The sequence below is a fragment of the Petaurus breviceps genome, unplaced genomic scaffold (assembly GCF_028583685.1).
Source record: "Petaurus breviceps papuanus isolate PSGF00001 unplaced genomic scaffold, PetGlider_PUasm1.0 90750, whole genome shotgun sequence".
Classification (NCBI taxonomy): Eukaryota; Metazoa; Chordata; class Mammalia; order Diprotodontia; family Petauridae; genus Petaurus; species Petaurus breviceps.
Window position 1 is genome coordinate 12,588,180 of NW_027187335.1, and position 15,176 is coordinate 12,603,355.

The 15,176-nt window shown below is 43.1% G+C and overlaps 1 protein-coding gene across 1 annotated transcript in view; it reads left to right on the forward strand.

The window, feature by feature from the left end:
* Positions 1–3,312: 3,312 nt before the first annotated feature.
* DNAJC7 (DnaJ heat shock protein family (Hsp40) member C7) overlaps positions 3,313–15,176 on the forward strand; it is a 29,665-nt gene continuing 17,801 nt past the window's right edge. Inside the window, exon 1 of the mRNA XM_069067688.1 lies at positions 3,313–3,461. Within this exon, the coding sequence (XP_068923789.1) occupies positions 3,373–3,461 (89 nt within the window). The 5' untranslated portion in view covers positions 3,313–3,372. The remainder of the gene's footprint in view (positions 3,462–15,176) is intronic.

A 15,176-nucleotide genomic window follows, 5' to 3' on the forward strand; every position in this document is an offset into this window, starting at 1 on the left:
AGACCTCCACTTTGGGGAGGAGACAAGCTACACTAAGACGGAGAACAGGGAAGAGAAAGAGGAGACAATAGGGGAGGGACAATCAGAAGGGGATGGCTTGACATCCCAAGTTCTGAAATTGACACACAATCACTGGGAATTAGGATTCTTCAAAACATTGGGATAATGGGCTTGTAGGTGGGAAGGAGTGAAGAGGTAAGGATTACTGTGACCCCCCCCCCCCCCCCAGGGATAGGTCCCTCTTTCTGGGTACTAGGATATAGAAGGGACCATCTGCTAAGGCCACAGTATCTATAGATCTCAGCCCTCATCTTCCTTTTGATGTAAAAGAAAAAAATGATCCCAAATTCAATTGTCTGGCTAGGCTGGACTGATTGAGGCCTTGGCAGATATCAGGATTTAGCCCAAGAAAGGAATGTTTTCCTTGAGAACCACTTCACCTTGCTCCAGAGTCTGCCAAAACAGCAATGTAGAACAAGGGCATTGAGAGAAGCTAGTCAAGATTAAAAAAATCAAAGCTGAAAGGATTGTAAGGGGCTTTAAGTATGTGTGTTGGGGGACTGCAGGAAGGAAACTGGTGGTGATATAAATAATTTTACTACTGAGATATAACATGAAGGGTGAAACTCAAGAGATACTCCCAAGGAGAGGCTCTCAGACACTGTAAGGGGTCCATGGACACAGAGAGAAAGACCAGAGACAGGCCCCTAGACAAAGAAGAGTCCCATAGAGGCAGTTTCCAAGGTACTTCCGAGATCTAAATCTATGACCCCATAGTGGAACCAGAGAGATCCCAAAGAGGAAAATCAGGGCAAAGAGATCAAAGGGGACGAGAACCTCAGGGCTCTTAGGTGGCAGAATCATGAGTTTATTTGGGGAGTGTCTTGTTGGAGTTAAGCAGCAGGCCCAGAAGGGAAACCCAACTGACTAAGGAGAGCTTGTGTCCTGTTCTGTGACTCCCATTATTGCCCTGCCAGGGCAGGGGGTGGGAGTGGTAGCTGCTGTCTGTGCCCCTTTTGTCCCTGTAGTCAGTGGTCCTGGGATGCTGCACCCACCCCTCCACCCTGGATGCCCAGGGCACCTTGGAGCAAGGTAAGAACAGAGGCTACCTACCTACTGGGGTAGTGTCGTGCAGCAGCAGCAGATGCCGACAGAAGTAACTTCCCACTTCCTTCCTTGACCTCCCAGTCATCCCCACCCTCCAGCATCCGGCTAACTGGCAAGAGGAGCCCTGGCAAGCAAAGGGATGCTAAAGAAGCAGCACAGCTCCCTCTAGAGCCATGGGGCCACGAATGAGGCAGAAATCATGTGGACCAAGCTGTGATTGGGGGGCCAAAGATCTTTTCCCCCTAGAGCAATGATGCTGAGGACTTTTTTTTTTTCCTAAAAGGGAAGGGAAAGGATGGTCAACAAATTTCTGGAGCTCTTAAGACCAAAAGGATGAGTGAGAGTCTGGTACCAGTCTGGAGGCCTGGCCATCTCAAGGTCAAGGATATGGGGTAGAGGGAGCACTAGAGCTCCCATTCCCCTTAATCTGTTTGCAGAACTGTACAAGTTTGGGGCGGCCAGGTAGCACAGCGAGTAACAGCACCGGCTCCAGGCTCCAGTGTTGAGAACACCTGGAGATTGAATCCCGGGCTCAGACACTTAGCACCCACCCAGAAACACCTGGCCGTGTAACCTTGAGTAAGTTACTTAACCCCAATTGCTTAGGGTCGGCCAGCTGGCTCCCCAAGTAAGAGCACTGGTTCTAGTGTCGGGATGACCTGGATCAAATCTGGGCTCAGATACTCAGCACCACACCAAGAAATAACTGGCCGTGTAACCTTGAGCAAGTTACTTAACCCCAATTGCTTAAAAAAAAAAAACTGTACAAGTTGATTAGGCTTCACTCACCCATTCAACCAAGCATTTATTAAATACCTATCATTAGGTACCTACTATTAAATACCCCCACAAGAACTGTGGAGGAAAAAAAATCATCACTGCCCTGGAAAAGTATATAGTCTATTGACAGGTGGGGAACAATATGTACACAGTATATACAAAGTAATTTCTGGGTGGCGAGTACTGGTAACTGGAGGGGTAAGGGGAATCAGGGTTGGCTTCCTCCAGGTGGTGACACCTGAGTTGAAACTTAAATCAGGAATTCTGAGGATCTTGAGATTTTGGAGCTGGAAGGGACATTGATTGGATGGAGAGAGGCTAGCTCCATCCTTTTGTTACACTTTAGAGACAAAAGTAATACAAGGGATTTAGTAGCAAAACTAGTACTCAATACTGGTTTCCAAAGCTCTTTCCACCCCATAATGTGTGTGGTTCATTTCATTGAACACTGAACTCACTGAATTAATTCAATTGGGATGTTGGACAAACCCCCTATATGAACAGTCAAATGGCATCTATTAAAGGCCTACTATGGACCAAGCTAAGCACTTGGGACCTACAGGAATGGAAACAAAACAACCAGTCCCTGCTCACAAGGAGCTCATAGTCTATGCATCCCTCCTTAGGTATTTTGCAGTTTGGGGGCCAGGGGCAACATCAGTTGGGCACTTGGCTTTACAGGGCTGTCAGGGAGGGGGGCATTGTTGTTACTTTAAATCTTGACCCTATGGATGACTGCCCAATGTCGGGGTGCTGTAGACGGGGTGGGAGCAGCCGCTGGGATGGGAGTTTACTGTGGCACAGGGGCGTGGGGGCCTGGGTCTGGCTCCCTCAGCTCGGCGGGTCCCCCATAAACCAAAGGTGGCACCTCCGGGTTAGTGCTGAGGTGGCACTCCCGGGCGGCCCACATGAAAGGGTGCCCATAAAACAGGTCGGAGCATCATGAGGGGGAGGGTCCCGCCGCGCTTGGGGATCCCGGGCGGGGATGAAAGGCGCGGGCCGCGTTCCCCCCGCTTGGCTGGGCTGGGCTCCGAGGGCCACCCTCCCCCAGCACGCCGGCCGCCCGCCGGACTCCCGGGGCCGCTCCAGTTCCCCTTGTCTCCCGCACCGTGCCCAGGGAGCAGAACGCGAGGGTGTTGCCATGACGACAGGGCCCTCGGAACCCTGAGACTGAGCGGGTCTCCAGGGCCAGCGCGCGGCCGCGCCGGCGACAGGCACGGAGCCCCACTCCGCGCCCCCGCATACTCCTCCAAGCTGGCTCCCCCGATGAGCCGGGGCCGCCTATGGGCCAGCACTCCGGCCCCGGCGCCAAGACGCGGCCCGGCGCCGCTCTGGCAGCCCGCTCGCCCTCCCGCCGGCCGGCGAGCCCGAGAGAGCCTCTCTGGGCGCACCCAGGCCGCCGCGGCGGCGCTGCTCGTTGCTCCTGCGCCCGGAAGTGCTCTTTACCGCCCGCCCCCCACCCGGCTCCCTGGTTCTGGCGGTAAGATGGCGGCGGCCGCGGAGTGTGATGTGGTAATGGCGGCGGCGGCGGCCGAACCTGAGCCCGAACTGCTTGATGACGAGGAAACCAGGAGGTAACGGGGGCGCCAGCGGGTCCCGGGGAGGAGGAGGAAGCTGGCCCCGGCTCCTAGGGTGGAGAGGCCACTACCACCCCCTAGCCTGACTGGGCCCTGTCCCTGCGCGCGGCTGGAGCCCCCCCGGGGCTGGAGAGGGGGACGCGGGAGTGACGATCAAGGCTGCTGTGACCCCCCCTCCCCCCGGTCCAGGCATCCCCCCCACCGAGACACTTCCCAAGCCTGGGTCCCCGGCCCGAGGTGTTAGGAAGGGAAGGAGGGAGCCTTAACCAAGAGTTCCGGGACCCACACAGTCACAGCCGGGGCCCACAACTTTTGCTGTGTGACCTTGGGCGGGCCCCTTGGCCTCTCTGGGTCTCGGCGTCCTCTTCTGCCAGAGAAGGGTGGGGGCTTTGGGGTGGAGGCTCCCCTCCCCCTTCCCCCCACACCGGGTGCCGGCCCCTTAACCAGCTTGGTGACCGTGCGCTTCCTACACATTGCCTCGACACTATCCTCGCTCTGCGGTATTGGGTTATAATACACAGGCCTGGGTTGGGGGCGTTAATTGTTGAGGGGGATCCTGTTTGCCTGCCCCTCCACAAGTGTCCTGGGAAAAATCCCTTCTGGACGGAGCCCAGAAGTAAGCCTGCTTGGGGCCCAGTTGGCCCTGTGGGTGAAGCAGCTGCAGTGGCCTGAGTTGGCCGGGGAGGACCAACCCCAGCCTCTGCAGCCGAGTGGGAGGTTTTCTGAGAAGGCCTGGATTCTTCCCACATTATTTTATGACTGTTCATTTTAACTGCCTTTCCCCTTCTATGACCCTCAGTCATAGCCCCATTTTGGACTCTTCTAGGTTGTGGGGTGGAGATATAGGATTATGGGATTCAGGTGACTCTGGCTGTGATCCAGTCCCTAGCCATAAGCATATCCTCTCAGTGTGGTCAGTTGAATATTTACCCATTATTAAATTTTCACTCCGATCAAAGGATGCATTGCCAGAGTTCTCACCCTGAGAGTTTGATGTGATGGGAGACACAGAAGTACCTGCAAGCAGTTTAACTTTACTCAGAGCTCAGATATACCATAGTTGAAAAGGACCTGCAAAGAGTGGCCTCCGATTCTTGGTGTTGATGTAAACATTCGTCCTCTAATCATTTGAGAAGTTAGAGTAAATGTGTTCCATTCTTCTACTAAGGAATTGCAGAGTGGAAAGCAATAGTCCATAGTCCTTCCTTCTAACTGTAGACAGACCTGCTTAGGTGACCTGTATGACAACCTAACTTTCCTTGGTTAACTAAGTCTAGCCAAGTCAGAGTGGAAGAGCTTTAAGTTTGGATATTTAGTGCTGAAAATGAGGTGGGTGTGCAGAGTTCAACATCTTAGGAGGTTGTTTTTGTATTCATACAAGTTGTACCCTCTCACCTCCCAGTCACCTGTATCTCCCACTTATCCACATCAGAGGGCAGGGACTGGGGACAATCCTTAGAAATTTCCCTTTTGTGTGCTGTGACATGGTTAACCAGGCCCATGGGCTGATTTTGTGAGTTTGTGTTTGTGGATGTGCTCTGTATGTCCACTGGGCCAGGCACTCCTTTGGCTCAAGGAAAAGATTATCCCTTCATCATTGCCACCTGCCTTTGCTGCTGAACTATCACTGTCCCAGCAGGGGGCAAAGTAAGAAGAGTTTTCTAGAGCTCTCTGGTGTCTAGGTATCAGTAGTTGTCATGTTTAAAATAGGCAGTAGGTTTCATTTTCTTAGCTGGGTGTCTCCAAGGGAAAATGAAACTACTTATTTTGTGCTCAGTTCCCCTGGCAGTGTTCTTTTTCCTGAAGAAGCTGAAATTAAAGCTTTTTGCCCTAAAGGCTAATGTCTGCTACAGAATGGACTGAGATTCCACGCAGAGAGATTCTTGGTTCCTCTTGCCTCTAGAAGAGCTTCATCCTATTAGAAATCAAGGAACTGATACATGGCTTAAAATTCCAGTGGTTCATGTTCTCAGATTCACATTTTCCTATAGAATACAAGTATTATCTTCGTGACTGCTCGAGTGGGCTACCCATGTCGACATCCAGCCTACCCTGAGGGCCCTGTGGTAAAGCAGCATAGCTGTTGTTTGATGCTTCCAGGGCTCTATAGCAGATTGGCCTCTATATGAGATATTATAAGGGTAAGTCTGGACTTTGAGTTGTTCTTTCTCTTATTAAAGAATAGATTCTTGTTTACACACTTCTGAAAGTAAGTGGTCATTCAAAGAGCTTCCTTGACCTACAGGACCGTTAGAGTCCCAGTTCCAAATCTACAATGCTGTCTGTGATCCTAAACCAGGGAGAAATGAGGAGAGTTACATCTGTAAGAATCAGTATACCTGGATTTGTTTGACTAAGCCAGTCACCATACCAATGACTTCATCTTACTTCAAGCAAATAAAATTATTTTAACTGCCTCAGAAAGCAGGCGTAAAAGATTTTCAATCACTTCATAGCAATAAACTGAACGTAATCTATAATATGTGTGTCACATATACAAACATTTTTATATTGTGTATATATGTACATATATGTAGATGCACATAATATAATGCTGTATGGCAACTGAAAGTTTCTCATGCCTGCATCAGATAGGATGTTGTATATCTCTCACACACACCCCTCTCCCAAGAATTTATATTTATAAAGAGTATTCCCAGACTCCATTTCTATTTGTCTGTGTAATGTGACTGGAATTAAAGATAAATGAATAAAAGTTAAAGGGAACATCAGTGAGATATGTGGGAGGGATAGAGCTAGGAGTTCTAAATCCTGAATAGCAACAAATTATTTGAACATACTTACTTTAAAGTTCCAGAATTGAAATTATTACATTGAAAAAATAGAACACACACTGAAGGTCTTCCCCTTCTCCTCCACATCATCTCATTCATAGGCCCATATGATAAATCAAATAATTTTTGATGAATGTTGGGCCAGTTGACTGGCAGTTGCTCAGGTCCATTCCCAACCACCAGCATTCCGATTGGCTTAAAGCCCAACCCTATTGTGTGTTCTGACCAATCAGAAACCAGTTTATTCATAGAAGGGACCGTTTTTTTTTTTAAAGTAGATCTGAGTACTGGGCACTGGGGGAGCCAGCTGGTTTTCCTGTTCCTGGACTTTGGTTTGGAGAATAATGGTCAGCTGCCCAGTGGCCCTGTTGCTTGGTGCAGGGTATCTCTGAGCATATTTCTCCTTTGTCCTCCTAATGTTTGGCTCCCCTCTCCAGTGCTGAATGATGTGGAAGTTACTTAGAGGTCATTCCAGGTATTCTTTTAAATTATAAGAGTCTAAACAAAAAGATACAGGTTCAGAGACTTGACCTGTGTAGTTTTTCCACTGGCCATGTCATTTTCTGGATGATATCTTTTCGACCCTAATTAGGTCAAAATGTTGTTTTGGGATTGTTGTGGGTTTTTTTCCCTGGTTCACCACACCATAAAGTCTGGATGGCTTGCAAGAGCAATGACTCAATGAGGGGGATTTGGTTTTGGTGATCTAATTCTAACAGAGTTCTGGGAGTTGAAGTTTATTTCCATTTGGATGTGTTACTCCTGTAATTGGAAGTTTCAGTCTAACTGTCAAACAGGGTAACTGTCCTTCCTAATCCTAAGGGAGAACATAGTGTTAGATCTGTGAGGAAAATATGAGAAAGAGACTGGCCTGAACTCTTGGGTCAGCAGACCTGTAATGGCAGTCAGCAGCTCCAACAGGTTCTGTTTCTACAGTCTCTTTTCTTTCTTGTCTGACATCTTTCTCAGAAAGCATTGAACTTATCCTGATTCTGGGTGAGAGTGAAGTATCCAATGCCAGTCAGTCTTTCTGGTCTGTTTAGAAAGCCAGTGGTTCTTAGGAAAATTACTCTGAAGCAGCGTGTTTCTGCCTTCAGTTTGGGGCTAGAAACGTTTGTGAAATACACCCAGAGTTTTCCCGTGAACATCAGGTAGTTTCACAGACTTTTGCCTTCAGTCCCTCTTGAACCTGTGGCCTACCTCACCCCCACAGGTTGTGCTCTTCAAATTAAAAAAGGTTAGACTTCTCAGAGTTGATGTAGTAGTACACCTGTCTGCGTACACAGTAGCAGGGCTTCTTCAGAAACTGGGGGAAGAAGCTAGTTTGTATTTATTCAGCTGAGCTGTAACTGTTTCAAGCAACTTGCTGTAGGTTCTCCTTTCTACAAACAGTAGGGAGTGCTGCTGCCCTGTGTGATCTGTCCCTAGCTCCTCTTGTCTGCAGCATTGGTTCTTTTTCTTATGAGTGTGTTATGGAGACTGCCGTCTGAGAAGAACAACAATCACTTGATAAATTTTAGTTAGAGGTTGGAGGGTCTTCTTTCTCAATGAGCACTTCCAACTTTCCAACACAGAAATACCTTCTATTATTTTAAGTGCCTGATGTCAAAACACTAGGATGGTTTTCCTCTCCCATTCCTTTCCCCATGTCCTTACCCACCTGTCCAAACTGGAACACACACAGACATCCTCTAAATCATTTAGAATATCCAATGACTCTTACTATCTCCAGGTTCACTGGTATGACTCCTAGATTTTATGAAAGACCAGGAAGTTGTGACAGGGATATGACTTAATAAGGGTAAGATGTAAATCATTGACAAGCCTTACAGTAGAACCTAGATTTCTAGTCGCTGTTCTACCCTCTTATGAGACATAGAAGCAGTAGAACCTAGAACAACAACCTCCTACTGAGCCTTTGAGGACAGAAGACTTGGACTATGGAATAGAAAGTTTTACTTTGATATCATCATCTTAAGATTCCTTAAGTTTTGAAGGATGTGAGAGTTTTATTAATCCCTAGAAGTAACAGTAAATATGACTGAAAAAAGGAATATTTAAGAGTTATTAAATGATATGGCTCTTTGGAAGTGATGTTTATAAGAATTATGAGTATATAAAACACCTCTGCCACCACTGTTGTCTTCGTTGTCATTATTGTCTTTCCCTTATTTGATCCTGTCCTTATTAAAAGATATTCACTGGTGGAGGAAAGATGCATTTTACTCACTTCCTTGCTGCTGTTCTAATATTCTCTGAAGGAAGAAAAAAACCCTCAAAACACTATGCTCTCCCAACAAAGAACATCACTCGGGGCAAAAAAATTTTTTTCCCTTTAGCGAGGGAACTATATCAGTGATAAAATGCAAAATGACCTCATTCAGGCCTCTACATGTGTTCTAATTGGAACAATTACTAATGATATCAGAAGAGATGAATTTTTAAATATATTAAAACCAATGCCTTGTAATAAATAAAATGTCTTTTTTCTGGACATCCAAAAGAAAAAAAGTCAGCATATCATGGTTCAGAAAAAGAGACTGAAATTGCCCTATTATTTTTAAGGCATCAGAGTAGAATAAATCCTAAGTTGGAAAAGCACAAATAATGTAGATTTCTTTAATAGCCTATAAAAAAGTACAGTGCTTATGAGTTTGGATTCTGATTGTTTATTAGTTTTGTGAACTTGTACTACACATTGACTTCTCTGAGCCTCAGATTCTCATCTCTAAAATGTGGATAATGATAGTAATCATTTATCAAATGCTTACAGTGTTCCAAGCATTGAGCTAAGTGCTTGGGATATAAAAACAGGCAAAAGATAGTCCTTGACCTTAAGGAGCTCACAGTTTAATGGGGGAGACAACAAGCAAACAAATATGTATAAGCAAGTTACATATAAAAACACGAGATAAGTAGGATATAATTAGGAAAAGAGTTACTACTCTTGGTACCTGCCTGACAGTGTTATTCTGTGGATAATACTTTGTAAAATATAAATTTAACTGTTCAGTATAATTTTAACTATTCGTTGTAATTTCAGAGAAACTCTTCAGCGGTGTCAGGAGCTCCATCAAGTAAAGACTCCTGCATTAATGATAACTGATTAAAATTGCCAGATACTACTTTATGTATTTTTTTGCTTTTTTTTTGGGAGGGCAATTGGGATTAAGTGACTTGCCCAGGGTCACATGGCTAGTAAGTGTCAGGTGTCTAAGGCTGAATTTGAACTCAGGTCCTCCTGACTCCAGAGCTGGTGCTCTATTCACTGTGCCACCTACCTGCTCCTGTGTGTATTTTCTAAGAGTAAGCAGTGTTCACATTTGTTCACATTCACAAAGAAAAATACACACACACACACACACACTCACACTCATTCATTCACTCTTTTTTCCTTTCTCTCCCCTGTCCCTCTTACCCCCAACCCCAGGGAAGAGTTGTAACAGCCACAAATTCAACTTGGGATAAATTGTTGTAGTCACAAAGTAGCTAAGAAAATCTGCTCCTAGTTCAGATACTGAACCTTAAAACTTGATACTGATTCTCTTGGCATGGCAACCTTTGTGTAAATATTAGCAATAGGTGAAAGTGGGAGAGTAATTAGAAAATACTATATTTTAACCACACGAAATAGAATAGTGTGTTCCTAACAAGTTGGCTTCCTGACTGGATAGATAATTTATATAAAATAGAACATCTCTTTATATAGTAACTGCATCAATGGTACTTGAATGAACTTTGTACAAGCACTTAACCCATCTGGACCTCAACTTCCTCCTCAGTAAAACGAAAGAATTGGACAAGATAATCTCAAAGGCGTCTTCTGGTTTTGATCTCATGATCCTATGAAATAAAAACTCAAACTGAGACATTGTTTCTTTTAAAAATCAGAAACCCAAAGCCAAAGAATTATGTTAATGCCTTTGGTCTTTACAGCATAGTCATTTTCTATCCTACCCCTTCCAGATTTAATCCTTCCTAATAACAAAGAAAAACCTCAGCAAAAACGTTTGATAGAGACATTCATTGTATAAAATATTCTGCCTTGATAGTCCTGTACCTTTGCCATGGATGAGGAGCTAAGCTTCATTATCTTTTCAAACCACTGATTTTTCTTTTAGTTATTTGTTCATTTACATTGTGGTTATTACTTGTTTTTCTCTTGGTTCTGCTAATTTCACTATATTAGCTCATACAAGTCTTTTCCATATTTCCCTGAATTCCTCATTTGTAACAACATTGCGTTTTATTCCTTGTATATACTGTAAGAGATAAATGATCAGTTTTTTCATCCATTTCTCAGTTGATAGGCATTTACTTTGTTTTCAATTCTTTATTATCACAGAATGGTTCTGTGAATGTTTTCATGTATATATTACACCTTTATTTCTGTCTTTGATTTCCAGTAGTGGAAAAGCTAGGTCAAAGGTATGAGCAGTTTTGTTACTTTTCTCTAAAAATTCCAAATTGAAATATGGAACTGTATTCAGAGTTCCACCAACAGTTCATCCATCGTTGTGCCTTTAAATGCCCAACTTTGGCACCTTTGGCACTGTGCATGGCTCAAGGTGAAGCCTCAGTTTTGTGTGTGTGTGTGTTTTTTTTTAAAGCAGATGGAGTTAAGTAACTTGAACAAGGTTACACGGCCAGTTATTTTGTGTGGGTGCTAAGTATCTGAGGCAGGAACTGATCCCAGGTCTCCCAACTCTGGGGCCTGTGCTCTTACTCACTGTGCCACCTGGCCACCCCAAATGTTGAGTTCCAAATTCTCTCCCCCCCCTTTTTTTTTTTTGCTTTTTGGAGGGCAGTTTGGGTTAAGTGACTTGACCAAGGTCACATGTCTAGTTTTTGTGTTAAGTTTCTGAGGCTGGATCTGAACCCAGGTTCTCCTGACTCCAGGGCCAGTGCTCTATTCACTGTGCCACCTAGCCGCCCCTTTCAGTTATTTTAATTTTTAATTTCTCTTGTAGATGGTGATTTGGAGAATATTTTCATGTGGTCATTTATAGTAATTTTAAAAATGCAAATATCCTTTGATTACTATTAGGGAATCGTTCTTGAGGTTATACATTTGTGTTCAAAGCCATATAGTTTAGTTTTGATTATCAGATTTGTAAGGGTATTTAATGCAAATATTTTTTTCCCCACTACGCCCTTTCTCTCCTAATTGGATCTTCATTTATTTTACTCATACAAAAGCTTTTTGTTTTTGTTTTATGTAGTTTAAATTGTAGAGTATGATCTTTTGATCTTCCTTGTTTAAGAGGTAAATCAGGCCCCAAGGGAACTCTGGTGTTGCCTGCCAAAATCTCCCAGTACCAGCCCCATTGATTGATCTTCTTAGTCACAAACAGCAAAAAGGACAGCAGCTCTGAATTAAATTATTCATCTTTGGGTATTAGATTGGGAACTGGCGCTAGATTTATTCTTGACCTACTTAGGTGACAACTTTGAAGGTGTCTGTCCAATGTTAATCCAGGAATTGAGCACCAAAACCTTGTTTCGTTTTCACCTGAAGAAATTTGATGTAGTTAAGGAAGAGGCTTTCTTTCAGGTGTAGGGTCCATCGGAGTTCGGAACTGGGAATCAAGAGATCTGGATTATAGTTCTGGCTCTGTCACTACCTAGCTGTGTAACTTTAGGCAGTTCCCTGTGCCTCAGTTATCTCTTCTTTCAAATGGGGATAATGGTATCAGACAGTTTCCAGAAAATATAGTGCCAAATTTGTCATCAGAGGAAATATGTTGTCAGAACCAGCATTTGAAATAAGCTTTGTGACCGTGGGCAAATTACCTCTCTGCGCTTTAGTTTCTTCATCTGTAAAATGGACAAAATACTTATACTACCTTACTTCATAGGGTTGTTATGGGGAGAATATATTGCAAATTTTAGTACCTAGATAAAAGTAAACTATTATGATAACCAGAGGAAATAAAGAGATGTGAAACCACTTTTAGGTTGGAAATAAAGTCAAGTGTGAACATATAGTCAAGTGTAATCAGTTTTACTTAACTGTTTTTCTTTGTTGGAAGGTTAACTGGGTAGAGGGAGTATTTCTGAAAATGACTGTGATGTAAAAACAAAAGATATTAATAAAGCTTTTAAAAATAGAGTGGTTGCAAAAATTAAAACTGCTATGAATTGGTCTGATCATTCTGGATATCAGTTTGAAACTCTGCCCCCAAAGACACTAACTGTGAATACCTATTGACCCAGGAATATCACTATTAGGCTTATGCCCCAAAGAAATCAAAGGAGAAAAATATTTATAGAAGCACTTTTTTATTGTAACAAAGCGCTAGAAACAAAGGGAGTGTTCATTGGTTGGGGAATGACTGAACAGATGGTGATAGACAAATGTTAATGGCATATTATAGTGCCATAAGAAATGGTGACCAGGGTGGCTAGGTGGCAGGCACAGTGATAGAGCACCAGCCCTGGAGTCAGGAGGACCTGAGTTCAAATCTGGCCTCAGACACTTAACACTTACTAGCCATGTGACCTTGGGCAAGTCACTTAACCCAATTGCCCTGCCCTTCCCCCTCCAAAAAAAAAAGAAGAAATGGTGCCCAACATAGTTTCAGAGAAACTTGGAAAGGCTTATATGAACTGATGCTGAGTGAAGTAAGCAGAATCAGAATAGTTTATACAGTTAACATTGTAAAGAAAAACAACCTTTAAAGAAAGACTTAAGAACATTGAAACATGCAGTAACCATCAGCAACTCTAAAGGATTGTTCAGGAAGGATGTTTGCCCAACTCCTAAGAGAAGGGTAATGGACACAGTTTATAGAATTAGAGGCACATATTTTGGGGCACGGCATAAATGTATGGCCTTGTTTTGCTTGAGTATGCTTCTTTGTCATATTGTTTTTCATTTTTATTTAGGGAGGAGGGTTATTTAGGGTGGAGAAAGCAGCTAGCAATAGAGTTGCCAAAAAAGTGTCATTGAAACATCTTTTCAAATGCACAGAAGGGAACAGAAAGAAGTTCAGGAGGAAACAACAGATGAGGATAGCTTTGAAAGTAACATCTTGAATTTTTACTTATTTTTTTAAAAGTCAAGCTGTTCACATCCAGAGAAAGAACTGTGGAGTCAGAATGCAGAACAAAGCAGACTGCTTTCTTTGTTTTGTTTTGTTTTGGTTTTTTCTTTCTCATGGTTTTTCTCATTCTTTATAATTCTTCTATGCAACATGACTAATGTGAAAATGTGTTTAATAGGAATGTTTGTATATTCAATTGCAAGCCGTCTTTGGGAGGGGGGAGAAAATTTGAAACTTATGGAAGTGAATGTTGAAAACTAAAAATAAAAAATAAAATGCTAGTTTAAAAAAATCAAGTACTTAGAGCATTTTTACAATCCATATCCTTTCTGTTCTGTGTAGTATATGAAAATGTTTTATTTTGGTGTCCACTAAATTCAGAATGAAAAAGAAATCAAAATATATTTTCTTGGTCTTTTAAGTCATGACTTGAATGGATTTGATCTTTGGGTAGTTCCCAGTATAGCATCGTACAGATCTTGTTGTTGCTGCCATGCTGGATTCAGAAGATGTACTCCTTTTTTATGATGCTGGGTCAAGCTAAAGCTGAATGTGTATTTGGTGGGTAAATTAAAAATAAAAGTCAGACTTTTGGGGGAAAAACATGGAGGCAAAAAGTAATAATAATAATCACTTGGTGTAAAAGTACCAAGTGCATGTTTGGTCAGCTGTTGATCAACAAGGTTTCAGTGAAAACAATCCTTTTTCATAAGGCAGTTGTGTGGGAATGGCTGATTATGGCCCAACTGTTGAGAGTGGGGTTAAAACCATGTTAACTTGTCACAACAGAATTCCTCTTGTTCTTTCTGCTGTGGGCTGACTCCACATTACTCGCTTTGTTCTAGAATGGAATCTACTCACCATTTACTAAAATGACATGCATTTCCCCGGGGGAGGTAAGACCAGTTCACTAGATCTTGCATTTTAAATAGAAAGGACCATATTAATAGAGAGCATTCCTGGCATACACTCTGCTTATTTTGTCATGGAAACATTATTGAATTAAGATTTGCCTTCTTTACCCAAGTTCTTTTTTTGTGGAAACAGTATCTGGTTCAGTTACTCTCAAAGCCTGGACAAACTGATGAGCTTTTCTTTTTTTTTTTTTTTTTGTTTTTTTTGTTTTTGCTTTTTGAAGGGCATTTGGGGTTAAGTGACTTGCCCAAGGTCACATGGCTAGTTTTTGTGTTAAGTGTCTGAGGCTAACCTTTTCTGAGCTTGGGTTTTCCTTTTTTGTAAACTGAGCCTAATGCTTGTACTTCCTACCTCATGGGGGTGTCATGAAGATCAGAAGAGATAATGGGTGAGAACACGAGGTGTGGAGCTCTTAATTGTTATTTGGCTCTATATGATGCACATGTTCTAGATTTGATTAATTCTCCACACTACCTCACCCACAGTGATCTATATTCTGCTCCTGTTACATGAGATATAACGGTATTTTGCAATGTAGGGAATTTACCCTTCTCCAGAACCTTTTGAATTTTATCCCGAAAAAGCCTATGCTAGACCCAGCAATTACTGTGTGACTAGTTCTCAGAGCAGAAAGAACCTAGTGATCAAGCTCTTAGGGTTGAGAGAAAGAGAGTATGTGAGAGAGAGAGCGCCTTGCTTCTTTGAGTTCTGTTCCTGTATTAGGTGGTCTTTGGTTTTTCCTAAAACTTTAGTTTTTGGTTTTTGTGCATTCTCAGCCAACCAAATGACAGTCCAGAGCCTCTTCTCTCACATTAGTTTCTGTACCTGGTATCTAGGGTGTCTTCCGACAACACACAAATACCCGATTTGGAATTTATTTCCTATCAAAGTATGTTATTGGCTCTGCTTCTAAAATCGTTTTCCCAACCCTTTTTCCCAAAACTTTGGAATGTTAC